The sequence below is a fragment of the Dryobates pubescens genome, chromosome 23, assembly GCF_014839835.1.
Source record: "Dryobates pubescens isolate bDryPub1 chromosome 23, bDryPub1.pri, whole genome shotgun sequence".
Lineage (NCBI taxonomy): Eukaryota > Metazoa > Chordata > Aves > Piciformes > Picidae > Dryobates > Dryobates pubescens.
The window spans coordinates 14,321,981-14,348,592 of record NC_071634.1 but is presented as its reverse complement, the minus strand read 5'-3'; the positions used below and the strand labels follow the sequence as shown (position 1 = coordinate 14,348,592).

The window sequence follows — 26,612 nt, the reverse complement described above, 5'->3', positions numbered from 1 at the left end:
GCTCTGGGCAGCCTTGGCTTGACAACCTTTTCATGAAGAAATTGTTCCTAATGGCCAACATAACCCTCCCCTGGCACACCCTGAGGCCACTTCCTCTTGTCCTATCACTTATTCCTTGGGAGAAGAGACCAACACCCATTTCACCCCAGCCTCCCTTCAGGGAGTCACAGAGGACAGGCAAGTCTCCCTCAGCATCTCCCTTTCCCATCATTATCTTCTACTTACAAACACCCCAGAGATGTGTGAAATCATAAAGGCTTTCTCCCTCCTGGGCTTTCTCCCTCCCAGGCTCTGGGGATTGTAATTAAGTGACTGGCAATGCAAAGCAGGGGTAACAAGTATGTGGCTGTACAGGCTATGCGATGCTGTCCCCATGCACATCACCTCCCACCTGGAGATGACAAACCCCTTAGTCTGAGAAGATCTGAGGCAGATAATAAATGCAAGAAACCACCCAGAAGCTCCTTAAAGGGTTTACACTTCCCCACAGAAGAGTTTTCATTGACTGACAGAGACCAGGCCATGCTGCTGCTTCATGTGACATAAGCCAGGAGGGCTCAGCACCTGCCCCTCCCTCCCACTGCCTGACCCTGTAGCTGTTGCTAATGATTTTGGGGGTTCTGTGGAGAACCTGCTGAGAAGAGCTGCCCAGGCTGCCTGGAGTTCAGCTGAGAGGCAGCTGCTCTCCCCTCCTAGCTGGAGATGCTGTCTCCTCCACCACAACATGAAGATGATGGGGCCAGACCATTCGCTATGCAGCCACACAGGAGAACATCACCCAGCAGAAAGCCAGAGGCAGCTTCACCAGCATGGCAAGAGGCAACATGTACCCAGGGACTGCCACCCAGCAGGGGAATTTTCTCTCTCCAGCCAATTAAACCATTTAATTATACATTTTGTTTCAAGAGAGGGCCAGGAATTAATTCCCTACAAGGACCTTTTTTGTTTGCAAATCGCCGCTCTCGGGGCGCCAGGAGCTCAGATTGTTTTAATCAGCAGCAACTGGTCACCGGTTGGCCTTTGCCTCCAAGCCAGAGGCATCTCATTAGACAGCCAGGCAGTGCAGCAGCAACGTGCTCTGCCTGACCCAGACCTCTCCCTCAGCTCCAGCAGCCTGAACCACCAGCTTGGAGAGAGCAAAGAAACACAAAAGGGTCCTAAGAAGCCCTGTGGTGTGCTGCAGGGAGCACACGTCAGCCTAAGTAAGGCTGCTCGTGCACAGGCTCAGCTTTGAAAGCAAAACTGGAGACATCTCTGAGCTCATAGAATCACAAAAATGGTTTGGATTGGAAGGGACCTTCAAGATGTCTGGTTCTAACCCCCTGCCATAGGCAGGGACACCTTCCACTAGACCAGGCTGCTCAAGGTCTTGTGCAGCCTGGCCTTGAGCAACTCCAGAGAGGGGGCATCCACAACCTCCCTAGGCAATCTGTTCCAGTGCCTCATCACCCCCACTGTAAAGAATTTCCTTCTAATCTCCAGTCTACATCTGCCCTCCTAAAGCATCAATCCATTCCCCCTCATCCCATCATTCCAAGTCCTTGTAAAAGTCCCTCCCCAGCTTTCCTCTAGGCCTCCTTCAGGTACTGGAATGCTGCTCTAGAGTCTCCCTGGAGCTTTCTTTTCCCCAGGCAGAACAGCCCCAACTCCCGCAGCCTGTCCCCATAAGGGAGGTTCCAGCCCTCCGATCCTCTGCATGTTCTGGCAAGCATTTCACTGCTGACACACAGGAGGTCCTGGAGGGCTTGTGCAGGATGCTGCTTTGGAGGTAAGCAATTAGTTAACAGATCTGCAAGAGTCTCACCAGCCCCTTACACAGAAAAGAAGGGGGGGGAAAGCCCAAGGAGGGGGGATTAAAACCCTTATCCTCTTACCAGAGCGCTCCGTGGACAGGCTGCTGTGTCTGCTGGGGGATTTGGTTACCTCAGGAGCGTTGGCAGCCAGGCCCAGGCTGGCAGAGGAGATGGTGCTGTCAGAGCCCAGCGAGGTGTTGGACTGAGTCAGCGACGACTTGCGCAGCTTGTTCTTCAGGAAGAAGCCCTTGACTTTGGACTTCTTGCCCCCGATGTCAAAGTCATCCTCCACATCCAGGGCACCCATGCTGCTGGGGATGATGGCAGAGGCCGACTCCAGGTCGTATTTCTTCTTGCCTTTCACCTTGTCCTTCAGCTTGCCGAAGGGCGACCGCGGCTTGTCCTTCATGGACAGGTCGAACATGCTGGCCGTCAGGTTGTTGCGTGTGAACTGGATGCAAACCAGGAGCTCACCACGCTCCTTCTCCTTCTTCCCAGCCTTGGAGTGGAGCTTGTGCCACCTGCAGCCAGGGAGGAAAGAAAAGGAAAGACCTTTCTGTCATTTCCAAGAGCTGCAAGGCAGGAAGCCCTCAGGGAGGATGCTGCTGGGTGGGAGCCAGCACAAGCACCCCAGAATTCATGGAGTCATAGAATGGCTTCAGTTGGAAGGGACCTTAGAGATCCATCCAGTGCCAACCCCCCTGGCCACAGGCCACAGGCTGCTCAAAGCCTCATTCAGCCAGGCCTCAAACACTTCCAGGGATGAGGCATCCACAACTTCTCTGGACAACCTGTTTCAGTGTCTCACCACCCTCAGACTGAAGAGCTTCTTCCTAATGGCCAACCCAAATCCAGCCTGCTCTAGTGTCAAACCACTGTCCCTTGTTCTGTCACCACAGGCCCTTATAAATAGTCCCTCCTCAGCTCTCCTGTAAGCCCCTTCAGGCACTGGAATGCTGCTCTAAGGTCTCCCTGGAGCCTTCTCTTCTCCAGGCTGAATAACTCCACTCTCTCAGCCTATCTTTGGAAGAGAGGGGCTCCAGCCCTCTGACCTCCCTTGTGGCCTCCTCTGGACTCTCTCCAACAGATCCATGTCCTTCTTGTGCTGGGTGCTCCAGACCTGGATGCAGCACTCTAGGTGGGGCCTCAGGAGAGCAGAGCAGAGTGGGAGAATCGCCTCCCTTGACCTGCTGGCCATGCTGCTTTTGATGCAGCCCAGGACACAGTTGGCCTTTTGGGCTGCCAGCAGCCATTTCCAGCTCATGCCAAGCACCTCATCAACCAGCATCCCCAAGTCCTTCTCTGCAGGGCCATTCTCAATCCACTCATCCACCCAGACTGTGTTTGTGCTTGAGACTGTCCCCGAGTCAGAGACACACAAACACCAAGTATGGAGGTGTCACACTGGACCACAAGAGCTTTGTCAGACCTCTGTCTCCATCCCTGTGCTAACATTAAATAGTGTCCTTCCACCAACTCACCCAGGAAGCACCATCTTACTCACCCTGGAGTCAGACACTGACCTGAGTTCCAGGGGAAAGTCAGTGGTGGCCACATTTTGATGGGGTCAGTTGATACATTGCTGCAAGGCTGCTGTTTAACAACAGCCAGGGCTTTGTGCTTGTGTTTTAAATATTCAAGAGCCAGTGACTCAGAAGAAATCTTTTCAAGTCAGAGACAAAACTGTAATGGCAAAAGCATCCAGCTATGGTCATTACAGTAACTCTGTGCCTCACCCTAAATAAAGCTGCTGCCCAGAAGTGCCCTTGCATCAAGCATCTGGAGGATGCTGCACCCCAGGAGACCTTCATGGGCTGTTCAGCACCAACCCAGTCCAGCTGATTGGATTTTGGGGAAATATCTGCATTCCCACAGTCAGCTGATGGCAGTCTCCAGCCTGCAGCACAGCTTTGGGCTCTGCAGTGGTCCGAGGTGATGGACACAGAGGTGTCCAAACCCCAAACCCCTCAATTCTGCTGCACTGTCTGTAAAAGCTGAGCTGGCAAGAAGCCTGAGCTAAAGAGGGAAAAGAAATTTAGCTTAACACCCCTTGTGCTGGTCACCAAAGCCCAGCACCATGCCACTGGGGCTGGTGAGGGTTTCCCAAGGAGATGCTGGTCAATCCACAGCAGGTTACTGGGGGATGCTCCCTGCTGCGCTGCCCTGCCCTAGATGAAACTCATAATGCAAACTCTGCTCTATAGCTTTGCACTCAGACATGGAAGGAACATGGGAAAAGTGTCCAAAACATTCACTGCACAAAGGACAAAGCCTCCCAACCTCCATTTAGGGACCACAGGGGATAGCCCAAGTGCTGGCAGGGCACAGAGAGGGGTCTTGCCTCCTGCCAGCTGGCGAGAGGACAGCAGAGCAAGAGATGCCCAGAGGAACCTTCTGGTTCTCCATTTCACCATGGTACCACATTCAGACAAGCAGCACCAAACACAGGCCAGGAGGGAACCATTTCTGTCCCCAAACTGCTGCCAACCCAGAATCCTTCCATCCCTCCTCCTCCCATAGGATGCCTCCAACGTGCAGTCCTGCTTCCAGGCACTGCTTCCCTGGGCAGCTGCAGCAGGATGAGTGAGTCACAGCCTCCACTGGGCTCTACCCTGTAGAGCCCTGTCTCTCTTGAACCAGGGATCCTAGACCTGGATCCAGCACTCCTAGAGCAGAGCACAGGGGGAGGAGAGCCTCCCTTGCCCTACTGGTAACACACCTCTTAATGCACCCCAGGATCCCACTTGGCCACAAAAGCACAGTGAGGACAGGAGGATGTATCTCAGGCAAAGGAAGGAGCTGAAACACCTGAGGAGCCTACACCATACCTTAGGAAGGAGGTACCAACCCCCTAACTGCCTACTGGAACCCCTGGAAGGAGGACAGGAGTGCACAACCCTTCACCACACAATTCAGGTGCCACCAAAAGGCAGGAGGGACAGCCCTGGGCACAGCCCTGGGGTTCAGTCCCCAGTGAACCCTCCCCATTCCTGCCACTTGCATATCCCACCCCTGCACAATCCCCACTGCAAAACACTCAGTCCCCAGGCTTCGAGCCTGAGAATGCCCAGGCATGCAGAAAGGAAAACATGGAAGAGGCAGTGTTCAACCCTCCCAGCAAGCCAGCAGCAGCAGAGACACCCAAAGGGGTTGATCTTCTGCCAGGGAGCAATCAGGGGAGCAGCAGTGAGGTGGGCACTTCCCATAGGAGAGGTGGGGGAAAGGCTGATGGAACACAGCACATACTGTGTTGTTTGGTTTGATGCAAGACCTGGAAGAAGTTCAAGAAGGAAGGGCTGCAGCAGCTGGGAAATGAGAGATCTGGGGACTGAATCACTCATCAGGGAGAAAAATAATCCCAAGAGTAGTTTTTTCTATCTTACATCATCTCATGGGGAAAAAATAGAATGAAAATTTGGGTGGATTAAAATAAGGCAAGGCAGGAGCTTCTGAGGGTGAGGAGATGGAACAGCCCATAGCTGGCTCAGCACACAAGGGTATGCTCTCAGCATCTCCTGCCCCATCAGTGTTGTGGTCATTACAATATATTTGGGTGCTTGGCAGTGCCTCCTCTAGCAGAAACAAGCCCTAAAACTTGATCTGCTTCAAAGGGCTCCATTCAAGGAAAAACCTCTGCTTATGCTGGCACTGGGTCAAGGAGCTATTTTGGGTTCCCAAGACCTAATCAGCAGTCAGCAAAGCAGTCAGGACTACACCTCAAAAGAAAAATCAGAGCTATTTTTAGGCTGAGCTCAAAGTTCATGGCACAAGTTGGGTGTTTGGGATGGTTAAGTTGTTCCATGTTGGGTAGATCATTTTCTTATGAATCAGTTGCAGTGGGAACTGGAGGTACAAATGCTACCTCAGCTGGGAAGTGGCAGGAGAGAAGGACTGGGGTGGGTTTCAAGTCCCAGCCCAGCTGAACACAAACTCCTGCAGCACCTTTTTGCTATTAACCCCATCCCACATCCCTTGGTTTCCCAAGGGTCTTCCACAAGCTGCCCTCAGGGTAGTTTCTGGATTGGGGCCAAGTGAGCCCAGGCCTCGGAAGGTGACACAATCTCTTTATATGGGACTAGCCTGGAAAAACAAACCAGCTTCTAACCCATACAAAGCCTTTTCCAGGTCTGAAATAGCAGCTGTGGGCTCCACAGCTCAGGCTCAGACCAACTGCTCTCAATTCAACTGGGTTATATTAATCAGCCTGTGGAAGAGCTGCACTGGGAGACTGAGGAAGAATGATGAGCACCAGGGACCCAGGACTGGAAGATCCCACTTCTTGGAGGTGTTTTGGAGGCCTTTCTTGAGGAAGGGGCCACCAGCTTGGGGCCAGCTCCTCACTTGTCACATTCAGGACAAGTCACCCCTGTCTTGCCACCTACTCCCAGGGTGCTGTTGTTAGGCAGGTTTGGAGGAGTCACAGCCTGACACAGATTTTGCTAGCTAAAAAAATCACTAAAGAGGCTGTCTGGTCCCAGTGCCAGAGCTGGTGGTGACTGGGAACAGGATTGCTCCTAGATAAGCAGAGGTGCTTTGGTGCCCAAGTTTGCACTCCTTCCCTTGCTCCCATCAAGTGGAAACAAGCCTACCCCTGGACACAGAGCAGAGGATGAAGCCCACTGCCTCCCAGCCTCCTGGTCCCACATTATCATCCTTCTGCTCAGTAAAGACCTGCTCCTTTCCACTCTTAGCTACTGTCCACCTCCACAGGGTGATGCTCTAGCTGAGGCGCCTCAGCCCTGGCCACACAGAGAGCCAAGCTTGCTCAGAGCCATCTCCAACACGACATAACCAGGGAAGGGAGCTCAGGGCAGCTCAAAGACTCAAGCTGTAGGCTCAAGCCATTAAACCCTCCCACATTCCTCCCTCTTACACCACACAGATCCAGCACCTCTGCACATCATGCTGGGCAAGCATCCCCTGCAAGGCAAAGGGCTTCTTCCAGCATCACCCCCGGATCTGCCAGTCACAGATGAAGAGACAGCTGCTCGCCCCGGGCCCAGGGATCTCTGCAGGGGGAAGGAAGCAGCAAACGGCCCCAGCACACAGGGACAGGAGAGGAAACCTCAAACAGCAAACTCCCCACAAACGCCCTGGAAAAGGGAAGCAGCTGGAGGCCCCTGCAAGCTCTCGAGCAGCTCCTGGGAAGCAAGATGTGCACCGGGGATCTGCCGTCAAAACCCTGCTGGCGAGCGCTGATGTAGGGCGGAGAGCTCCCCAGCCCCCCTGCACAGTGTGCAGCTCATGTAGGTCACCGCGGTTAATCAGCACATCTCAGCTGTCTCCAGACAGTTTGGGTAAAGCCCTTTCCTGTGAGAGGGCTCTGCTCTCATCCCACTCACCCCCACTGAGAGGCAAGAGAAGGGCGAGCCACGCAGCACGGCTGCCAGAAGCAGCTCGGGAGGCAGAAAGCACCCAGCATCCACTGCCACAGCTGCTGCTGCCGGGATCAACTGGAGCAGCGAGGGAGGCACAGAGAGCAGAACACACTGCACTGATGTATCTCCAGCCCCCCACACACAGGGGCCTCCCCTCAGCCCCCCACACACACGGGCCTCCCCTCAGCCTCCCCTGACACACGGGCCTCCCCTCAGCCCCCCCTGACACACGGGCCTCCCCTCAGCCCCCCACACACACGGGCCTCCCCTCAGCCCCCCCCACACACGGGCCTCCCCTCAGCCCCCAGCAGCATCCCATTCCGGAAAGCTGATAGTGCTGAGCAAGAGGAAACAACACCCTGGTATGGAAACAAGAGCAGAGGAGCTGCTTGCTAAGGAGGGAAAAGAACCCTGCAGAAGATGCTGACAGGAGGGATTTGCTCCAGGCTGCAGTATCCCAGAATCCCAGCGTGATGGGGGTTGGAAGGCATCTCTGGAGATCGTCGAGTCTGACCCCCCACAGCAGGCTGCCCAGGATCACAGTGTCCAGGGGGGTTTGGAACCTCTTCAGAGAAGGAGACTCCAAAATTCTCTCTGGGCAGCCTGCTCCAGGCACTGTCTGTCACAGAAAAGAAGTTTTCCCAAATGGAACCTCCTGGGCTCCAGTTTGTGCCCACTGCCCCTTGCCCTGTCACTGGGCATGACTGAAGAGTCTGGCCCCATCTTCTTGTGCCCCACTCTTTAGCTATTGATCAGCTCATTGGATTGGTTAGGGATCAGCACAGTCACATGCAACACCACGCAGGGGAGAAAGCCCAGCGACACTGCGGTGAGATCAGGCAAGCAGAGTGCCCAGAATGGGGGGAGATGCTCCATCCCTGGAACCGTTCCAGGGCAGGTTGGTTGAGCAACCTGATCTAATTGCAGATGCTCCTGATCACTGCAAGGAGGTTGGACTAGATGACCTCTAAAGGTCCCTTCCAACCCAAACCAGTCTACGATTCTATGAGCAGGCCAGTGCACACAACACGGCTGTCAGGGATGCCATATGCACCATCAGGGCACCATCCTGCCCTACTTTCAAGGACCTTTGCTCTCCCATGAGCCCACCTAGGATCCCCAAGAGATCCCCATCCACCCCCCAGCTCAGTTGGATCTATCTCACCCCAACAGACCTGTCCACCACACCCTGGGTACCTTCAGTAATGCTCCATTTTCACTCTTGGACTGGTCTCAGTGCTTCACCAGCAGTGAGCTCAAGAGCTTCCTTGGGTGGTTAAGTCCTCTACTGTTCACAGTGTTTATGGATGCAGAGGGGGAAGGATGCTCAGCTTGTCTCTGGAGCATTTCTAGAGTGCTTCAGCCATCAGCTGCTTCCCAAAAGCCTCCCCAAAATCAGTCAGCCCTGCCAGGATGGTCAAGGTTTGCCCCAAACTGAGCAGAAATGCTCCTGCCCCACACAGCTGTGGCATCCAAGCTGAAGCACAGAGCAAGGGTCAGCCCAACGTGGAGCCAATGCCTGTTGCCTGACTGCACCAGATTCCAGCTTAGTGCTGATTCATCTCTGCAACAAGGTCAGCCTGGCTTACAAGAGCCCCAGGTCTTTAATCAAAGACTACTTGAGCTCCTACAGTGACAGAGCAGGGCAAAAAAGGCAAAGGGAGGATAAACCAAACGTTAGCAGAAGGGGCACAGCCCTGCCTGGCACAATCCCCCTCAGCGGGCACAGGATGGGCAGCAAAGAGGCATTTTGGTGCAACGAGAGCCATGCAAGCACGCAGGTCACATTGGGCCAGGAGGAAGTTCACCTAGCAGAGAAGGGAAGAGGAAGGTAGAAAACAACCTAACCCTGAGGAGGTTTCTGCTTTTTGCCTGGCTTCGTGTTTCGGAGCCAGCTCCCCCCGCTGCTGCTGGGAAGCTTCTCGGCAGCGTGGGTTCGCTGTCGTGTTGGTTTTGGATGGCCTCTTTTGCAAGGTGATCCCTGTGAGCTGCTAAAAGCACAGATGGAAAATAAACACAGGCTGGTTCCCCCACCATGGGGAGGAGAGGCTCAGGGTGGGAAGAAGTTCAGCTCTCCACACGTTCCTCTGAGAAGTGCTCGAAAACAAACTCCACCGAACCAACCCCCACCAGCTCGCTGCTAGCCAAACATCTCAGCCCTGGTCCTCTAATGGGTTCCAGCTTCAACAGGGCCAACTGCAGCTGCTACAGGCAGCACTGGCTGAAGGGGATGTCAGAAACAATGAGCAGGAGTGGTGTGAGGTGAGGGACACAAAAGGATGGAGACCCAAGCACAGTGTTGGTGCTCCAAGTGATGTGTTACCACACCTATTAAGCAGGAGCCTGCATGAGAAAATCCCACTGGCAACTCGTGCTTCTCCCAGGAGAGAGAATCCATCCCTGCTTTACCATATCCATGCCCTTTGAAGGGCTTATCCCACAAATGGGATCAGGAGCAGAGATGTTGTCACTCCAATGGGTCTCAATGTCAGGGAACAGCCTGCAAAGCTGCAAGGCACAATGCAAACCAAGAAACAAACCAGTCCTGCCCATGTCCAATACCAGCAAGGACCTGAGCACTCCCACTCCTGCAACCCAGCTGGAGTGGTGCTCCACAGGACCCTGCTGCCTGACACTCTCCTTGGCTGTGGGAGAACTGGGGTGGGCCTGTGGAGTCCCTGGACAGGGACTTCACCCTGTACCAGAGGAGACAGAGAATGGCTGCTCAGCCAAGCACACCCCTCTGGCCTCTGTGCTGGGGGTGTGACGGCATGGAGGAGGATGGTTTCAGGAGCAGGGCAGGCACCAGGGACAGAGAAGAGCCATCAGGCACCAGGACTGTGCTGGCATGCCAGCAAGGGCAGGCAACTTCACAAATCAATCCAGGCTAAGAAGATGAGAGGCTTTCCACTCTCTAGAGAAGGATGAGCAGGTAGGAAGAGGAGGCAGGGAAGATTTAAGGAGCTGTAAAATGGAGCATAAAACATTTATGAATGAAGAGGAGATGGTAACAGCAGGAGGCAGCCAGGGACCTCTCCAGCTGCATCTCTCTGCTTACGCTCCAGAGCTCCCAAGCTTTGCGCCCTCTGAGTCACAAACAAGACAATAAACCACGTCTGTGCTCACCAAATGACCCAAGCTACCTGAGCACAGCAAAACCAGGGGATGAGGCCCCAGTGTGAGGGCAGGAGAGGAGGCAGTGCTGGCGATGCATTGCCTGTGGCAGGAGAAGCCGAGGGAACAGAGGAGCGTTAAAAAGCCAAGCCCTGAGCTGACTTTGCAGAATTGCAAAGCATGACCAGCACCAAGGAGCCACTCCACAGGTTCTGCTGGTGCACTTGCTTCTGGGGAGCTACTTAGCACACAGCTCAGCATGCCCAGGATGGGCAGGAGAAACATGTTTTTGCTCTAAATCCTTTCCCACTTGGAAGGAGCATCATGACAGGGCTGGCACAGAGAACCCAGCACCTAGAGCGAATTGTGAGGCTTGGGAATGCAGTACCTGTCCTCCAAAGGGAAAAACCAATCCCAAGGGCTTCACACAGCCTAAAATCCCAGCAACACCTGCTCTGGCAACAGGCCTCACATCATGGAATTGTTCCAGCTAAGATCATGGAGTCCAGCTGCCAGCCTAGGACCACCCTGGCCTTAAACCACGTCCCAAAGTGCCCTGTCATTGTGCCATGCCACTGCTGGTTTACCACATCAACAGATGCCACGAGCTGCCCTCAGCCATGAGTCACACACGTGGAAAAGATGGGAAAAGGAAAAAAGGAAGTGAAAAAGGAATGAAGCTAAAGGCCAGCACCCAGTTGCTCTAATTACAGATACCTTTACCCCCCATGCACTTACCAAAGAAGAGACTCACATGCTGGACACACAGAGCTCCAGGAATGGGGATCCCAAATCCCCAGCCTTGGCTGGAAACCCAAACCCTACATCCCTGGCCAAGCTTCTGACAAACAACAAAACAAAAAGCCAATTCCCACAGCAGTTATCTGCACACCTTTGCCAAGTGCAGGTCCCAACAAGGCCTGGGGCAGAAGGGAGGCAGCAGAAATGGTTTAAAAGCCACTTCCACTGGTGGAAAGGATGCAGGGTCTTTTTTGGACTCTAATTGTCAGGAAAGCCCCATGCAGTAGCCATGTAGAGGCAGGAGCCTGCCCAGTACCATGACACAGTGCTTGGAGAGCAGAGCCCAACCTGCCTTTCTGGTCATCACAGAGGAAGAATTGGCAAGAAATATTTTGCCAGCCTGTGTAGGGAAGAGCAGGAGTCACCTTGGAAAGAAGAATTGAGGCGATGAGGCTCCTGAAGCACGGCACAAGCTCTAGCTGCACTCAGCACATGCAACAGCACCAGCTCAAACAGCATCTGCAGCTTTGCACCAACAGGTCTGGGGCACTTTCGGAGCTGGCCGTGGGTTTTTCCACAGCTGCTAAGAGAAAAGACAGCTGGAGGCAGTCAGGGCTGTGCAGACCAGCATGAAACAGAAGCTGAGTCTGCAGCTTTTTGGCTTTTAACACGATGGAGGATGACAGGCCAGCACCACTGGCCAACAACTGTCCAAATCCAACATGCCAATGCTGCAAATCTGGAATCAAATGTCTCTTAAAAACAACAGGAGTGGAGACTTCCCAGAGGAGGAAAGAGTAAGGGCCCTAAACCCCTTAAGCCAGCATTGGCAGCTGGGTGAAAATGAAGTTAGCTGGGCAGGTATGAGCAAAATCAAGCACTGCCATTTCATAAGCAGCATCACCATCACCTCATCCTCCATGCTTCCCCTGTGGGCTCCCAGCTTGCCTGGGACAAGCTGGCCACCAAGGTCCTTCTCCCAGGGCCTGGCTGCTTCCTGCCCAGCCTTGCCTCCAGCAGCACAGAGCATCTCGACCTGGCTTTTGGCAGGAGTAACCCTCTCCACGCCCTGCTTAGCAGCATTTCGACACAGCAAGGCCTTTCCTGGCGTGGTGAAGACACAACATCCCCTCAGGGCTGCCTTCATAGCCCCAAACCCAAGGTTTTCATCACAGCTGCTGCTCTCAGCTTCCCTAAAGATCTTCCCCGATGTCGCTGGGCACCTCTGACCACAGCCCCTGAGGAGGAAGGTTCTGTTTTGCCTCGTATGAAAACTTTCCATCCCCAAACCATCACGGAGCAGCTGCTTCCTCTCTGCCCTGCTGCAAGGTCTCTTCCTCTCCTGGGCTTAGGGACAGCAGTGAGGAGGACAAGGCCTCAGCTCATGCCTGACAGGGAGACAGAAAGTGAGCTCCAACCCTGGGAGCCACGATCTCCCCTAGCAGATGCAGCCAGGAGCCAAGGCCATGGTGGGAACGGCAACAAGCACAAACCACTACATCTGAGGGAGAAGCCACAGCCAAGAGCCCAGAGGCCACAGCCTGTGCTCCACTGCTAACAATCTCCACCCATTGTCACTTAACAAGGGAGGGCAAAGGCCACAAAAACCCATGGGCTAAAAGCAGTCCAGGGGGGTCTGCAGTGGAGATGAGAGCAGGTCCATGTCCAAAGAACTCCAACACTCTTGAGGGTGCTCCTCACCCCTCCAAGGTCCCAAGAGTGTTTTGCTGAGTGGACAGAGCAATGATGTGAATTCCCAGAGTGCTTCTCAGTCACATCAGAGCTAAAGCAAATTCCTTCCCCCAAACCACGCTGCTTCTTCCTCCCTGTGCCAAGCCAGGTCAGGCAGCAATGGGGCTGATGAGCTCCTCCAACCAGCTCTGCCTGCCATCTTGGTCTGGCTCCACAACATCTTCCCCCTAAGTCCAAAGAAATCCCTGTCCCTGTTCCACTGACCTTTGTCCCAGAACAGAGCTCCATCAAGACAGGGAGGAGAGAAGCCCCAGTGGCCTCAAGGACTTCAGGTAGAAATAGCACCCAGAGAAAAGGCTTTGTGCCCTGAAAGCTTCTTCACTGATGGAAAGCAAGGATGGCATCTCGTTCCTGCTGCCAGGGTGGAGATGTTGTGGCTGCCTGGGTGAAGGGCTGCAGCCCCTCCACAGCTGGGGAGGGACAGGAACAAATAAAGGGAACAGTGGCAGGCAGAGCTTTGGGGAATTTGGAGCTGGGCTAATTTGGCACCAGAAACGACTCCACAAGGTAAGTTCCCGTCACAAAGGCCACTCGCTGCCACTGCTCCCCAGCCAAGGCAGCAGCCAACAAGCAACTGCAAGTCACTGCAGGAAAACACCAGAGCCAGGAAGCAGATTCCTCTGCCACCTTCACTGTCCCAAGCCCCACAGGATCCCAGTGCTGCAAAGCCCTGATATTTTGCTCTCCAGGGCCCAAGCCCAGTGTTTGCATGGCCAGCAGGCCTTCAGCCTGGAAGGCTCACAGCTTTAACCTTCCCCATGTATCAGGACCTGTGAGGTCTTGGGGAAAGAAAGCAAATGAAAACAATATTTTAATGGGGAAGAAAGGAGGGAACCACAATTAAGGCCTTACTTTGCCCAGCCTATGGAACTTGTGAGAGACCACCACCCCTCCTTGTCACCGGCCTCACAGCCTAGAGAGCAAAATCAAGGCCCTTTGGGTCACCAAGCAGCAAGGTCCAAGTTCCAACCCCACAGGTGTGACTGTGCACCTCTTGTCCTTCTCAAAGCCAAGCCCCTGCCACACCACACACACCCAAGGGATGCTACCACATTGGCCAAGGGGAAAACACAGCTTGCTGGGTGTCAGATCTAAGCTCTCATCTGACTGCAGCTGGAGACACTCCCTACCCTGCCCAGAAGCTCTGCTGACAGGGGTGATGTGTAGGCAACACTCCCCGGCTTGCTGCCACACCGTGGGGAAGCAGGATGAGCCCCCGCGGGGGACCGCAGCGGCATTTCCTGGATGTCGGGAAGCAGAAGTGATAGCTGCCTTGTGAGCACAGAAAAAGCCCTCTTCTGCTGTGCTGAGCCTTCATTTTGGAGGGACAAACAACCCTGCGTGCCTGGGGCCAGCTGGCAGCACTCAAGGACCCACCAGCAGACACACATCAGGCTCAGCAGAGCAGCAAAAGGCACAGGTGGAAACCAAAGGCACTAGACGGCTCAGTTGGGAAGGGAGAAACGGTGTTGGGCACTCGTGTTGGGCACTCTTGCGTTGCTCCTCTGCCCTGGGGCCTTGGGATGACCAAAAAGGCAGTGAGAGCTCCCCGGCTGCTCTTGTGCAACCCTAAGAGCTGATTTTCTCCAGGGCAAAACACTGGAGCCCAACAAGGCTGCCATAAACAGGCCCGGACGCTGGCTGCTGGGTGGTTCCTGGAGAAGAGTCCAAGTTTGAAGGAACATTTTCCATCTAGCCGAAAACAAGCACAAAAACCATCACCAGGAGAGTTTCCGTGCAACAGAAGTCAGCAGGAAAACGAGAGCAAGGTCAACCTGCTGACAATCAAGGCCTTTTTTCAAGCAGAGTTCCATTCCAACTGGCAGCAGTTTTATGCCCAGGAGCGAGGACCACAGATGGGATCCCAAAAAGCACTGTGTGGCAGAGACTCAACTTGTACATCACTCACTCAGGGGCCAGTGGTTATCTCTGCTGCACAGGCCTGGGTGCAGTCCTGGAGAGGAGGGAGCTTGTGCTTGTTTTGCTGTTTGTTTGTTTTTTAATCAGGGACTAAATTTCTTCTTAAGCAAAGTAATTTGCAGTGGGGCTGAACCAGACATCTGAAGCTGAGTGGAAGCTTAGGGGGTCCGCAGAACTAGAACCCCAGTGTTCCCCTGCAACCCCTCTGCCACCCAGCTGGGCAAGCTCCAGCACTTGAGACTCCTCTCTAAAAATAACTGCAGTCCCTTCCACGCTGCAGACCTGCCACCCACCCTCCAGACACCTTCCAGCTCAGGGGTTCAAGGGAACAGAGATGCTTGGGCACAGGATCAGAGCTCTCCATTGTGGTTTCTGTGCTCACTTCCATCATCAGAGGCCACAGGCAAAGAGCCTTAAAAGGCTCAGCAGTGCAAGGGGAAGTTAATTTTCCTTATGCAACAGGAAGGGAGGGAAACAGCAGAATCCTGAGGGTCTCCTCCCTCACAGCTCAGATACCCTCCTTGGGCTGCAGCACTGATGCCACCGGGGTGACCGAGAGTCGTGACAGGCAGCACGGGGTCCAGCCACGTTGGACGTTGCACCCATGGGCTTAACAACCCCTGACGCCAAGACCTTTGAGATAAGACCACGAGCTCAGCCTCCTGAAACCTTCATAGGACTGTGGCAGGCTTTGCATAGCTCCAAGGGGAGCATGGCTTTCCTCCAGACAGGGCTCCTACTTCAGCTCCCGGGGCAGAGCTCGCTACCCAAACCACAAGGAGGACTGGAAAACCCCTCACATCCTCCTGTGCCCAACCAGCACATCCCTCCCAGCGCCCAGGAGCCCGCGGGTCAGCTCCCCTGCTCTGAAGTCTGCGCACGATGCTGGTTTGCATTAGGCCTGGAGAGCTCAGACCCAGCTCTTCCGACGCCGCCCACTCTCCAGGCAGCGCTCAGAACAGCAAAATAAACGCCGGGGGGGAAACACTCAGACACCAACTCCGGGGTTAGTCACTTTTCCTTTGTGCCCACACTCCCATTTTAGGGCAAGCAGGAGTCTCCACAGGCTGCAGACGCTAATGAGCCACGTCTCTCCACGGGAAAAGTTTTTCCGACCCCTTTTCACGCTAATTCTGCTCTCCAGGAGCGAGGCTGCGCCAGCTGCCAAGCCCCAGCCCTCCCTCCACCACCTCCCGGCTACGCCTGGGGTAGGAGGGCGCAAGAGGCTCCCCTCCAAGCCTGCAGCCTCGGGCAGCAAGCCAGAACTCCTGGGGTCCGGGGAGCCAGCAAGCAGCAGAGACAATCCCAGGGACGTGCAGCAACCCAGCCAGGTCTGCGTGGAGCAGAGCTCCAACTTCTTCCCTAAAGGAATTTCATCCACATTCCTGCATTTCTCTGCTTGGCAAAGGCTAGAAATCATTATTATTGTTTGAAAGCCTTCTGGGGGGAAGGAGGAAGAACGGCAAATTCCACACAGGCAGGGGTCTATGCTGGAGGCCCTGAACTGGGGGACCCTCCTGCAGCAGCACCATGACAAACCAGGTCACACTGCCAGCCCCACTGAGCCAGTCGGGGCTGCAAAGCCACCGCAGCCCTTGGAAAGGGCAAACCACCACGGGCAGCTGTGCCATTGCTTCCCAGAAGTGACAGACCCTGGCAGGACCCTCCTGGGGTGCAGAGGGACCTCACAGCATCCTGTGCCCTGGGACCCCTGCCCAGGGAGAGGAATGATCCTGTGCTGCCTGGTCCCACACCACTCCATTCCAAGGGAGATGGAGGGACCCTCAGACACCCCATCCTCCACAACACCCTTCCTGAAGCACACCTGATGTCCTACTTCCCGTGATGCCCTTCCCAGAGGATCTACAGGCCCCGTGATACCCTGCATCTCGGCAACGCCCTTCCTGGGTCACACACAGACCCCCGTATCACCCCACCCTCTGTGACACCCTTCTCAGGTAATCCATGGCCCCATGATGCTCCAACACCCTTCCTGGAGCATGCACAGACCCTACCACACCCTACCTCCTGCAGTGCCCTTCCCGGGGCACAGATGGCCTCCATCACTCCCTGTCCCTATGACACCACTATGGGGGCATGCAGGACCCCTGTGCCACCCTACATCCTGCAAAGCCTTTTCCGAGGGGCTCACCACGCTCTACCTCCTGCAACGTCCTTCCTGGGGCACACATGGACCCTGTGACAATTCCAGCACGATGCCCTTTCTGGGGCTCCCAGGGCCTTTGTGACACCCACCCTGGTGCACTTAAAGACCCCATTTCACCCATCCCGAGGGCACAGAGATACTGTGATGCCCACCCTGGGGCACACAGGGACCCTGTGATACTCACCCCGGGGCACACAGGGACTCCTGTGAAGCACATTCTAGAGACATAACACCCACCCTTAGGCACACAAGGACCCCGCGTCGCCCACCCGAGAGGCCCCCTCTGCTCTGCCCCCCACGGGCGCCAGGCGCTGCCCGGCGGGACCCACTCACCGCTCGTCGGGCGCACGGCCCTGCTGCAGGGCTGGCTCCAGGGGCACCGTGGCCTGGCCCAGGAAGCGGTCCATGCCCACCAAGGCCCGGTGCATGACGGTGAGCACCAGGCTGCCGCGGGCCAGCCCCGTCGGGGTGCCCAGCTCGGGGGGCAGCTCGAAGGCGCACTCCTCCCGCCATTCGGGGTTGCCGGTGCTCTTCTCGGCCACCGAGGTGCTGTACTTCTCGCGGCCCAGCTGGATGATGGTGTAAGCGTCGCTGGTGCCCGGCTTGCTGCCGCCCTTGCACCGCAACCCGCGGGCCCGCACCACCGTCACCTGGACGTGGGTGGGCAGCCAGGCCGGGGACCCCTCGGCGGGAAGCGCGGCCGCCCGCAGCAGCGCCATAGCGGGACGCTGAGGAGAAGCGCCGGCGCGGGCTGGGCCGGAGAGAACCACACACGAAGGAACCCAACGGAACCGGGCCGGGCCTCGCGCCGCCGCTGCCGCCGCTGCCGCAGCCGGGCCGCAGCGCGAGCGCCACCGGCCGCCCCGCCCGCTCCAGGCCCCGCCCCGCCAGACCCGAGGGGGCGTGGCGCCGGAGGGCGGGCACGGGGCGGGGCATCGGGGGCGTGCACCGGAGAGGCGTGCACCGGCGGTCGTGTGTGTGAACCGTGCAGGAGCGGCTGTGCACCGGGGGCTCTGTGTGTGTGAACCGTGCAGGAGCGGCTGTGCACCGGGGGCTGTGTGTGTGTGAACCGTGCAGGAGCGGCTGTGTACCGGGGGTCGTGTGTGTGAACCGTGCAGGAGCGGCTGTGCACCGGGGGCTCTGTGTGTGTGAACCGTGCAGGAGCGGCTGTGCGCCGGGGGCTCTGTGTGTGTGAACCGTGCAGGAGCGGCTGTGCACCGGGGGCTCTGTGTGTGTGAACCGTGCAGGAGCGGCTGTGCACCGGGGGCTGTGTGTGTGTGAACCGTGCAGGAGCGGCTGTGCACCGGGGGCTGTGTGTGTGTGAACCGTGCAGGAGCGGCTGTGTACCGGGGGTCGTGTGTGTGAACCGTGCAGGAGCGGCTGTGCGCCGGGGGTCGTGTGTGTGAACCGTGCAGGAGCGGCTGTGCGCCGGGGGTCATGTGTGTGAACCGTGCAGGAGCGGCTGTGCACCGGCGGTCGTGTGTGTGAGCCGTGCAGGAGCGGCTGTGCGCCGGGGGCTGTGTGTGTGTGAACCGTGCAGGAGCGGCTGTGCGCCGGGGGTCGTGTGTGTGAACCGTGCAGGAGCGGCTGTGCGCCGGGGGTCGTGTGTGTGAACCGTGCAGGAGCGGCTGTGCACCGGCGGTCGTGTGTGTGAGCCGTGCAGGAGCGGCTGTGCGCCGGGGGTCGTGTGTGTGAACCGTGCAGGAGCTGCTGTGCACCGGGGGCTGTGTGTGTGTGAACCGTGCAGGAGCGGCTGTGCACCGGGGGCTCTGTGTGTGTGAACCGTGCAGGAGCGGCTGTGCACCGGGGGTCGTGTGTGTGAACCGTGCAGGAGCTGCTGTGCACCGGGCCCGGCGTGCATCCGCAGTGCAGAGTGGAGCACGCACCACACGCTGCACCGGGCTGCGTCCCGAGCCGTTCCTGCATGGGGCAGAACACCGCGTGTGTGTCCATGCGTGTGTGGCATATGTGTGTGATCGTGTGTGTCCATGCACATGTCAAGCACATGCATGCATAAGCAAGCAGGAACATGCATATCCATATGTGTTCAAGCATGTGCTTGTGCTTGTGTGTCTCTGCATGTGTGTGCCCATGCATGTGCACACATGAGTATGTGTATGCATGTGCTGCAAGCATGTGCTTCTGTGTCCACACGTGTGCAAGCATGTTCACATGTATCCATGTGTGCCCTACACATGCACGCACATGGGTGCACATGCACACATGACCCTCTGTTTTCACGCCTGTGTGCATGCACAAGCACACATGCACGTGTGTCCATCCATGCTCAAGCACGCACATGTGTCCATGTGTCTGTGCATGTCACATGCACACGTGACCATGCAGACACACACACACTACTGGCCCCAAGAGCCTCCAGGCATGTGCCCCCACCAGGCCCCGGGCAGGGCTCCCTCCCCGCTGGCACTTTGCGGGGTGCATCACCTTCAAACACAAGCGCATGGAAGCGATTCCCGGTGTCCCCATGGATCATTCCCAGGGATGGCAGCGTCATCGTGCACCGCCTTGTCTCCTCTCAGCAGCGTTTCCCACGCGGCAGGGGAACAGCAGTGGCTCCAAGGGCCCCCGGACCTAAAAAGCAATTAAAACCCTCTCCATTGACCCTAATAACTCGACAAGAGCCCAAACCCTGCGCTCTCCGGTCCCTCAAGCAAGGTCACACCAACAAAGCCGTGTGGGCTGTGCCGTGCCTGGTACCAGCATTTTGGGTGCTCACGGCCAGGCAATGCTGCCAGGGCGATGTGGACCCTGGGGCTTTGATGCCATCGTGATAAGGGACATTTCAGGGTCACTCCAGTTGATGAGCTGCTCTGCTCTATCGCTCCCATCTCCGGCAGCACACCACCGCCCGTTTGGTCTTTGGTTTCCTTCTGCTCCATGTTCCCTTCCCCGGGGGACAGGGCTGCCCGTTCCGCTTGGCCACAGGGACACAGAGTGCCCCGATGGGGTTGTGGGGCAACTCATGGGTGCAACTGCTCCTTAAGGGTCTCCGTGTCCCCTTTGGGGTTTCTGTGTCCCCTCTGGGGTCACTGCATCCCCTTTGGGATCACTGTATCCTTTGGGGGGTCAATGTGTCCTTTTGGGGATTTGCTGAATTCTTTTTTGGGGGTTGCTGCATCCTCTTTGAGGTTTTTATGTCCCCTCTGGGGTTATGATGTTCCTTTTGGATTTACTGCATCCCTTTTGAGGGTCCCTACATCCCCTTTAGGGTCTCAGTGTCCCCTTTGGGGTCACTCTATCATCTTTTGGTCTTCTACGTCCCCTTTAGGGTCTCTGTGTCCCCTTTGGAATCACTATATCTTCATTTGGTTTTCCATGTCCCCTTTGGGGTCTCTGTCCCCGCTTTGGGGTCCCTCTATCATCTTTTGGTCTTCTATGTCCCATTTAGTGTCTCTGTGTCCCCTCTCCTTGCTTTTGGAGGGGGTCACACCATATCTGCTCACCCCAAACAGCTGCTAAGGAGGCTGAAGCTGCTGAGCACGGGAGGAGCAGCAGTCTGGCCCTAAAAGCCTCCAAGCGAGGACAAAAACTGGGGGGGGAAACAGTGAAAACCCAACCCCTCACACCCCATATTTTTTTGGGGGGGGGGGGGGGAAGGACATACACACACACACATCACCCTGCTGGTATTCAAATGTGCCATTAAAATATGCTTCCTGGAGGAATCAAAATCCACACGGGGAATTTCTTATCGCCCCCGAGAGGAACCGAAATCCAATTATCCCTGCAGCCCGGTGCCCGGCCCCGCTCCGCGGCTGCCGCTTATCCCTCCGCAGCATCTGCTTTTGATTTTCCCTTCTTCTGATTGTTTTGCTCCTTTCTCTTTTTCTTTCTCTTTTTTTTTTTTTTTTTTCCCCTTTCTGATTATCTCTCCTCTCACTCATCTCCTCCTCCCTGCTGCTTTCCATCCTTGCCCCCATCACTCTGGGGTTTTTCTTTATTATTGCCTCTCTTCACCTCCCCTGCCCTGCTCTTAGCTTTTCAGCTCTCATTTATCCAGCCCTTCATTTTCCCACCACCTTCGCATTTGAGGAGGAAAGAGGGTTTTTAATAACCCCTAAAATCAGTGATTTTATTTTAGCCTTCTCTGGAATCACAGGGAAAATGAAGGGTAGGGGCAGCATGGGGGCTGTGTCACCACCTTATGGGTGCCCTTTGCACCCGAGGATGACCCTGGGCTGGCTTCAGTTTTGCTTTAACTTTTCCTTCACCTTTAGTTTTTCTTTAACCTCAGTTTTTGCTTTAACCTTAATTTGTTTTCCTTCAATATTTCCTCCAATTTTAGCTTCAACTTTAATTTTAGCTTTAATTTTCCCTTTAACTTTACTGCTTCCCTTTTACTTCAGTTTTACCTTCAACTTTAACCTTAGCTTTATTTTTTCCTTCAACTTTAGTTTTTGCTTTAACCTTAATTTTTTGCTTTACCTTCAATAGTTCCTTTAATTTAAGCTTCAGCTTTCATTTTAGCTTGAACTTTTGCTTCAAGTTTGATTTTTTTTCCCTTGAAGTTTTGCCTTAATTTTAATTTCCTTCAGCTTCAGTTTTGGCTTCAGCTTTCATTTGTGCTTCAGCTTTCATTTGTGCTTTATTTTTCCTTCAACTCTGTTTTTGTTTTAACCTTAATTTGTGTTTTAATTTTGGCTTTAACATTTCCCTCAACTTTTTTTTTTTTCTGCTTTAACCTTAATTTTTATTTCATTTTCTTCTTTAACTTTTGCATCAGCTTTAAGTTTCACTTCACCCTCAATTTTTACTTCAACTTCAGTTTCTCCTCAACTTTACATTTCCTCCAGCTTGAAGTTTTCCTTTCATTTTTGCTTTATTTTTTCCTTCCTTTTTAAATTTGCTTTATCTTTAATTTTTGCTTTAATTTTTGCTTTAACTTTTGCTTCAGCTTCAGTTTTTTCTTTACTTTCTATTTTTACTTTAACTCCAGTTTCTACTTAACTTTAAATTTCCTTCAGGTTTCTTTTTTGCATTAATTTTTGCTCATCTTTCTGGTTTTTTTTTTCACCCCCTTCTCCTGCTCTGTGGCAGCTGTGCCTCTGCCCCAGCCTGCCTGTGCATCCTCCACAAGGTTCTCACCCAGCTCCCATGCTGGTGAGGAGCTGGAAAGTTCTTCCATGTACATGATTTTGCTCTTTTCCCCTCAGTTTTGGTGCAAAATGCTGCTCTCCAGCGTGGTGGCCATGGCAGTGCTTGATGCTGCTCACTCTCAGGAGCTCCCCAACCTGCAACTGACCAGTCCCTCCTTGGAGGTGGGAAATGCACCTCTAGGGTGGCAAAGAAGTTGTATTTCCATGGAAGCAAAGCAAAATGCCACTGGGAGGTCATGGAATCTGGGAAGGGGATGCTGAGCTGGGCAGAATGCTGAGCTGGCTTTACTATGAGGGGGCAGTGGGTGCTGGGAACATCTGGACACGAGCTGGCAGTGTGTGGTCCCATCCCAGACCCAACCATGTCCTTTACTGATCCCCAGCAGTGTGGACAGCAGGTGGAGAGAGGGGACTCTGCCCTGCTCGGAGTAGAGCCATAGAGTGGTTTGGGCTGGAAGGGACCTTTTAAGGTCATCTAGTCCAGTCCCTGCAGTGACCATTGACATCTGCAACTAGAACAGTTTGTTCAGAGCCCCAGACAACCTGACCTAGAATGGTTCCAGGGATGGGGCATTTACCACCCCTCTGGGCAACCTGGGCCAGGGTCTCACTACCCTCACTGTACAACATTTCTTCCTTCTCTCCAGTCTAATCTCCCTCTTTTAGTTTCAAACCATCAGCCCTTGTCCTGTCACAGCAGGCCCTAAAAGGAAGTCTGTTCCCTGCTTTATCAACCCCTTTAAGTACCGAAAAGCCACCAGGTCTCCCTGGAACCTTCTCTTCTCTAGGCTGAACAACCACAACTCCCACAGCCTGGCCTCACAGCAGAGGGCTTCCAGCCCTCTTAGCATTGCTGTGGCCTCCTCTAGCCCTGCTCCATCAGGTCCCTGTCTGTGTTGTGTGAGGATTCCAGAGCTGGCTCCAGCACTGCAAATGTGGGTCTCAGCAGAGCAGAGCAGAGGGGCAGAATCCCCTACCCTGGACCTGCTGCTGAAGATGCCTGTGACATTCAAAAGGAATTCTTCACCATGGGGGTGGTGAGACATTGGCCCAGGCTGTCCAGAGAGGTGATAGATGCCCAATAGCTGGAAACGTTGCAGGTTTGGTTGGGTTAAGGCTGTGAGCAACCTGCTCTAGCTGCAGATGTCCCTGCTGACTGCAGGAGGGTTGGACTGGATGAGCTTTAAAGGTCCCTTCCGACCCAAACCAGTCTGTGACTCTGTGAAATCTCCACACCAGCCATGCACCTCCCTGCTAACATAACCACCACAACCAAAACCATCAACCACCACCTCCCCACACTTCGAGTCCAGACACAGGGACCAGCTGCGCCAGCAGCCCCCAAACCTCTCCCCACGCTCCCATTTGCTGAGGGACGAGCTGCAAACTGCCCCCCTGACCACAGGCTGCGGAGGGGACGGCGGCTCTGTGCCACCGATTTCCCACTGCAGAGTCCCACTTGGCAGCGCGGGGATGCCCTGGGAATGGAGAGAGGGAGTGGAATGGAGTGTGTGTGTGTGTGTGTGTGTGTGTCAGGTGGGGAAGGGGGGCAGAGGGGGGGGGGGGGGGAAAGGAGGCTGGAGCCAAGACAAATAAAGAGTTCAAATGGGAAACGATTAAAACTAAACTAAACTAAAATAAATCGAAAGCGGGGGAGATAAGGCGCGGGCGCCCTCGCTGCCTATTTAACATTCATTGGATTGAATAATCAGGCCTCATTATCTCAAATTGCTGCATATTTGCCCTCAAAATGCTAATTTGAAAGTTGGCTGCGAGCGCCGTCTGCCTATTTTGACTAAAATATGATTTCGCTTCATTGTGCCGGCGCCTCGCGTCGCTCCGGGGGCAATTCCCCTCGCCAGGAGAAAGGGAAATAGGGAAAGGAGAAGAAGAAGAAGAAGGGAGAAAAGGAGAAAAAGAAAAAAAAGAATAAAGGGGGGAAAACAAAAAATAATAAGAAAGGAAAAAGCAACCGACCAACCAACACCACCCTACCCCCCCCCACCCCTGCAAAAAGCCGGCTGGGGAGGGGAGCAGAGCCCTGCTTTGCGTAGAAATGGCATTTTTTAGGCCTTCCAGTAAAATTAGAGCTGTTATCAGTTGCTTTTCGGGGATGGACACTTTATCGTTCATCTGGGGAAGGAAAATAGGAGAAATAATTTGCTTTTATTCTGATTGCTCAGCGGAGCAGGGAGGGGTGGAGGCTGCAGCTCCCTGCAGGAGTGTGCCTGTGTGTGTGTGTGTCCCAGCTCCCCTTCCCCTTCTCCTTGCCCCACATCACCTCCACCTCCCCTTTCCCCTTCTCCTTGCCCCACATCACCTCCCCTTTTCCCTTCTCCTTCCCCCACATCACCTCCACCTCCCCTTTCCCCTTCTCCTTGCCCCACATCACCTCCCCTTTTCCCTTCTCCTTGCCCCACATCACCTCCACCTCCCCTTTCCCCATCTCCTTCCCCCACATCACCTCCCCTTTTCCCTTCTCCTTGCCCCACATCACCTCCACCTCCCCTTTCCCCATCTCCTTGAGCACGTCACCTCCACCTCCTCTTCGAGGGGGCTTTATCCCTCCCATCCCACAGAGAAAATGACGCGTTGGCTGCCTGTGATCTGCGGGCGGGATTCAGCGCATCAATCTCTCTCCCTTATTACCCTTTCTAAAAGTCAATCAATAGATAATAAGGAGGGGATAATGGGCAGGAGTTAAAAGCCCCCAGTGAGGGCCGAGGATTAGGGTTAGTGAAGGGCAAGCGCTCGGCGGCGGTTTCAATCCGGCGTTAGCGATGCCGCGATTCACTCCCGGGCTTACCCACAAGGCCACCGGCCGCCCCCAAATGACACATTTCGCATGCAAACCCCACGCTGACCCCCCCGGAGCTGTTTGCACAGCAAACTGCAATTGTATGGGAGATTAACGGGGCTCAGCGGGGTTGGGGGGGAGGCCAGCGAGGCTTGTTGACAAATAAGGGTGGAAATCCGGTGCCATCAATTCTGCAGGTGCCTCTGGATTTGGCAATGACACTGCTTTTGACTTTCCCAGCTGGGCAGATGGACAAGGGAGGGGGGAGGTTGACTCACTCCCAGATGGCAGAGCAAAAAGGGGGACACACGGAGATGCTGGTGGCCCTGGGCGTGCCGCAAACCCCCAGCACTGGGTTCCAGTGTGGGGGAAATGGGATGAAAGACACTGTCACAGGATGTGTTTGGCCCCACTGTCCCATAGCCAGCGGGGGGAGGATCACAGAGTCATACAGCTGTTTTGGTTGGAAGAAACCTTTAAGTCCAACCATTAACCCAGCACTGCCAGGTCACCACTAAACCACGGCTCTCAGCACCACATCCACACAGATTTTCAATCCCTCCAGGGATGGGGAATCCACCACTGCCCTGGGCAGCCTGGTCCAGGGCTTGACAAACCTTCCTGAGAAGAAATATTTCCTCCTAATATTGAAGCACAAACCTCAGCTTTCTCATCACCTCCATTTGATGCTGTCCCTTGGGATTGTGGGGACAGGCACAGCTTTATGGTGCTGCTCAGGGACAAGCACTTTTAGGGTTGATTACTGTGGGTTTAGAGCCCACATCCTCTCCCAGATGGGCTGAATTTGGCCAGCTCACCTTGGGGCTCAGCCAGCAAGTAAGATGCTGTGGATGGAGGCATCAGTGTAAAGTTCATGTGGCTTGGCACAAGTCACACAGCTTGGGGATCCCTGGGAAGGATTTCACCTGCACTGTGGGGCAGAGCAGGGCAGTGATGCTGTTTTTCTCCTGCTATGTCCCACTCCCGTGTCCTGCCCCGATGTCTACTCCACCCAGGCGTCCTCCAGCCTGACGGGTGTCCCTTAATCTGCTGTCCCATCCTTATGTGGGCTATCCCAATGTCCCCCATCGTGCTGTCCCAGCCCAGTGTGTCCCAGCGCAGCGTCCTCCACCCTGCTGTCCCAGCCCGACGTCCCTCCTCCGCCGTTCGGCCGCCGCCGCTGTCGGTGCCCTCCGGCGGTGCCTGTGCCTCAGCGCGGTCAGGGAGTGCCCTCTGGCGGCCACGAGTGGGAACGGCTCCGCCGGGACTCCCCAAACGCGGACCCTGCCCGCTGGAATTCTCCCAGATGGGATCCTCTTTAACTGGGAGCCTGCTGACCGGGATCCCCGCTAACTGGGATCCTTACTCACTGGGATGCTCTCTAAGCGGAAAGCCCAGTAATTGGGAGGGCTGATACAGGGAATGCTGACTAACTGGGATGCCCGTTGACTTGAATGCTAACTAACTGGAATGCCCACTAACTGGGTTGCTCACCAGAAGCAATTCTCACTCACAGGGATCCTAATTGTGATATGTGCTAACTGCAAAGCCCAGTTATGGGGACACAAACTCACTGGGTTGCCTGTTAACTGGTATCCTCACTAGGAGTAGCACTTGCTAACTGGTCTCCCTGCTAACTGTGATGCCCTTGTGTCCATGTGGGGCAAAGATGCTCAGAGCTGCAGGCATCACCTTTGGGAATGGCTCCCAGATGCTTCAAGCAGTGGTGGTTTTGCTGGAAGTGGTCACATTGCCACTGCCAACATCCAAAAGAGCTGTGGCAGGGAGTGGGACTGAAGCGGTGTGAACAGGGCAGGACCTGTCCTTAGCCAT

The 26,612-nt window shown here is 55.0% G+C and overlaps 1 protein-coding gene across 3 annotated transcripts in view; it reads right to left on the bottom strand.

Moving 5' to 3' along the window:
- RAB11FIP5 (RAB11 family interacting protein 5) overlaps positions 1–17,733 on the bottom strand; it is a 39,781-nt gene extending 22,048 nt beyond the window's left edge. For all 3 annotated transcript variants that reach the window (XM_054172443.1, XM_054172444.1, XM_054172445.1), the window contains exons 1-2: positions 17,199–17,733; positions 1,875–2,314 (exon numbers count right to left, since the gene is read on the bottom strand). In XM_054172443.1, coding sequence (XP_054028418.1) covers positions 1,875–2,314; positions 17,199–17,584 — 826 coding nt within the window. In that variant the 5' untranslated portion in view covers positions 17,585–17,733. The remainder of the gene's footprint in view (positions 1–1,874; positions 2,315–17,198) is intronic.
- Positions 17,734–26,612: the final 8,879 nt, after the last annotated feature.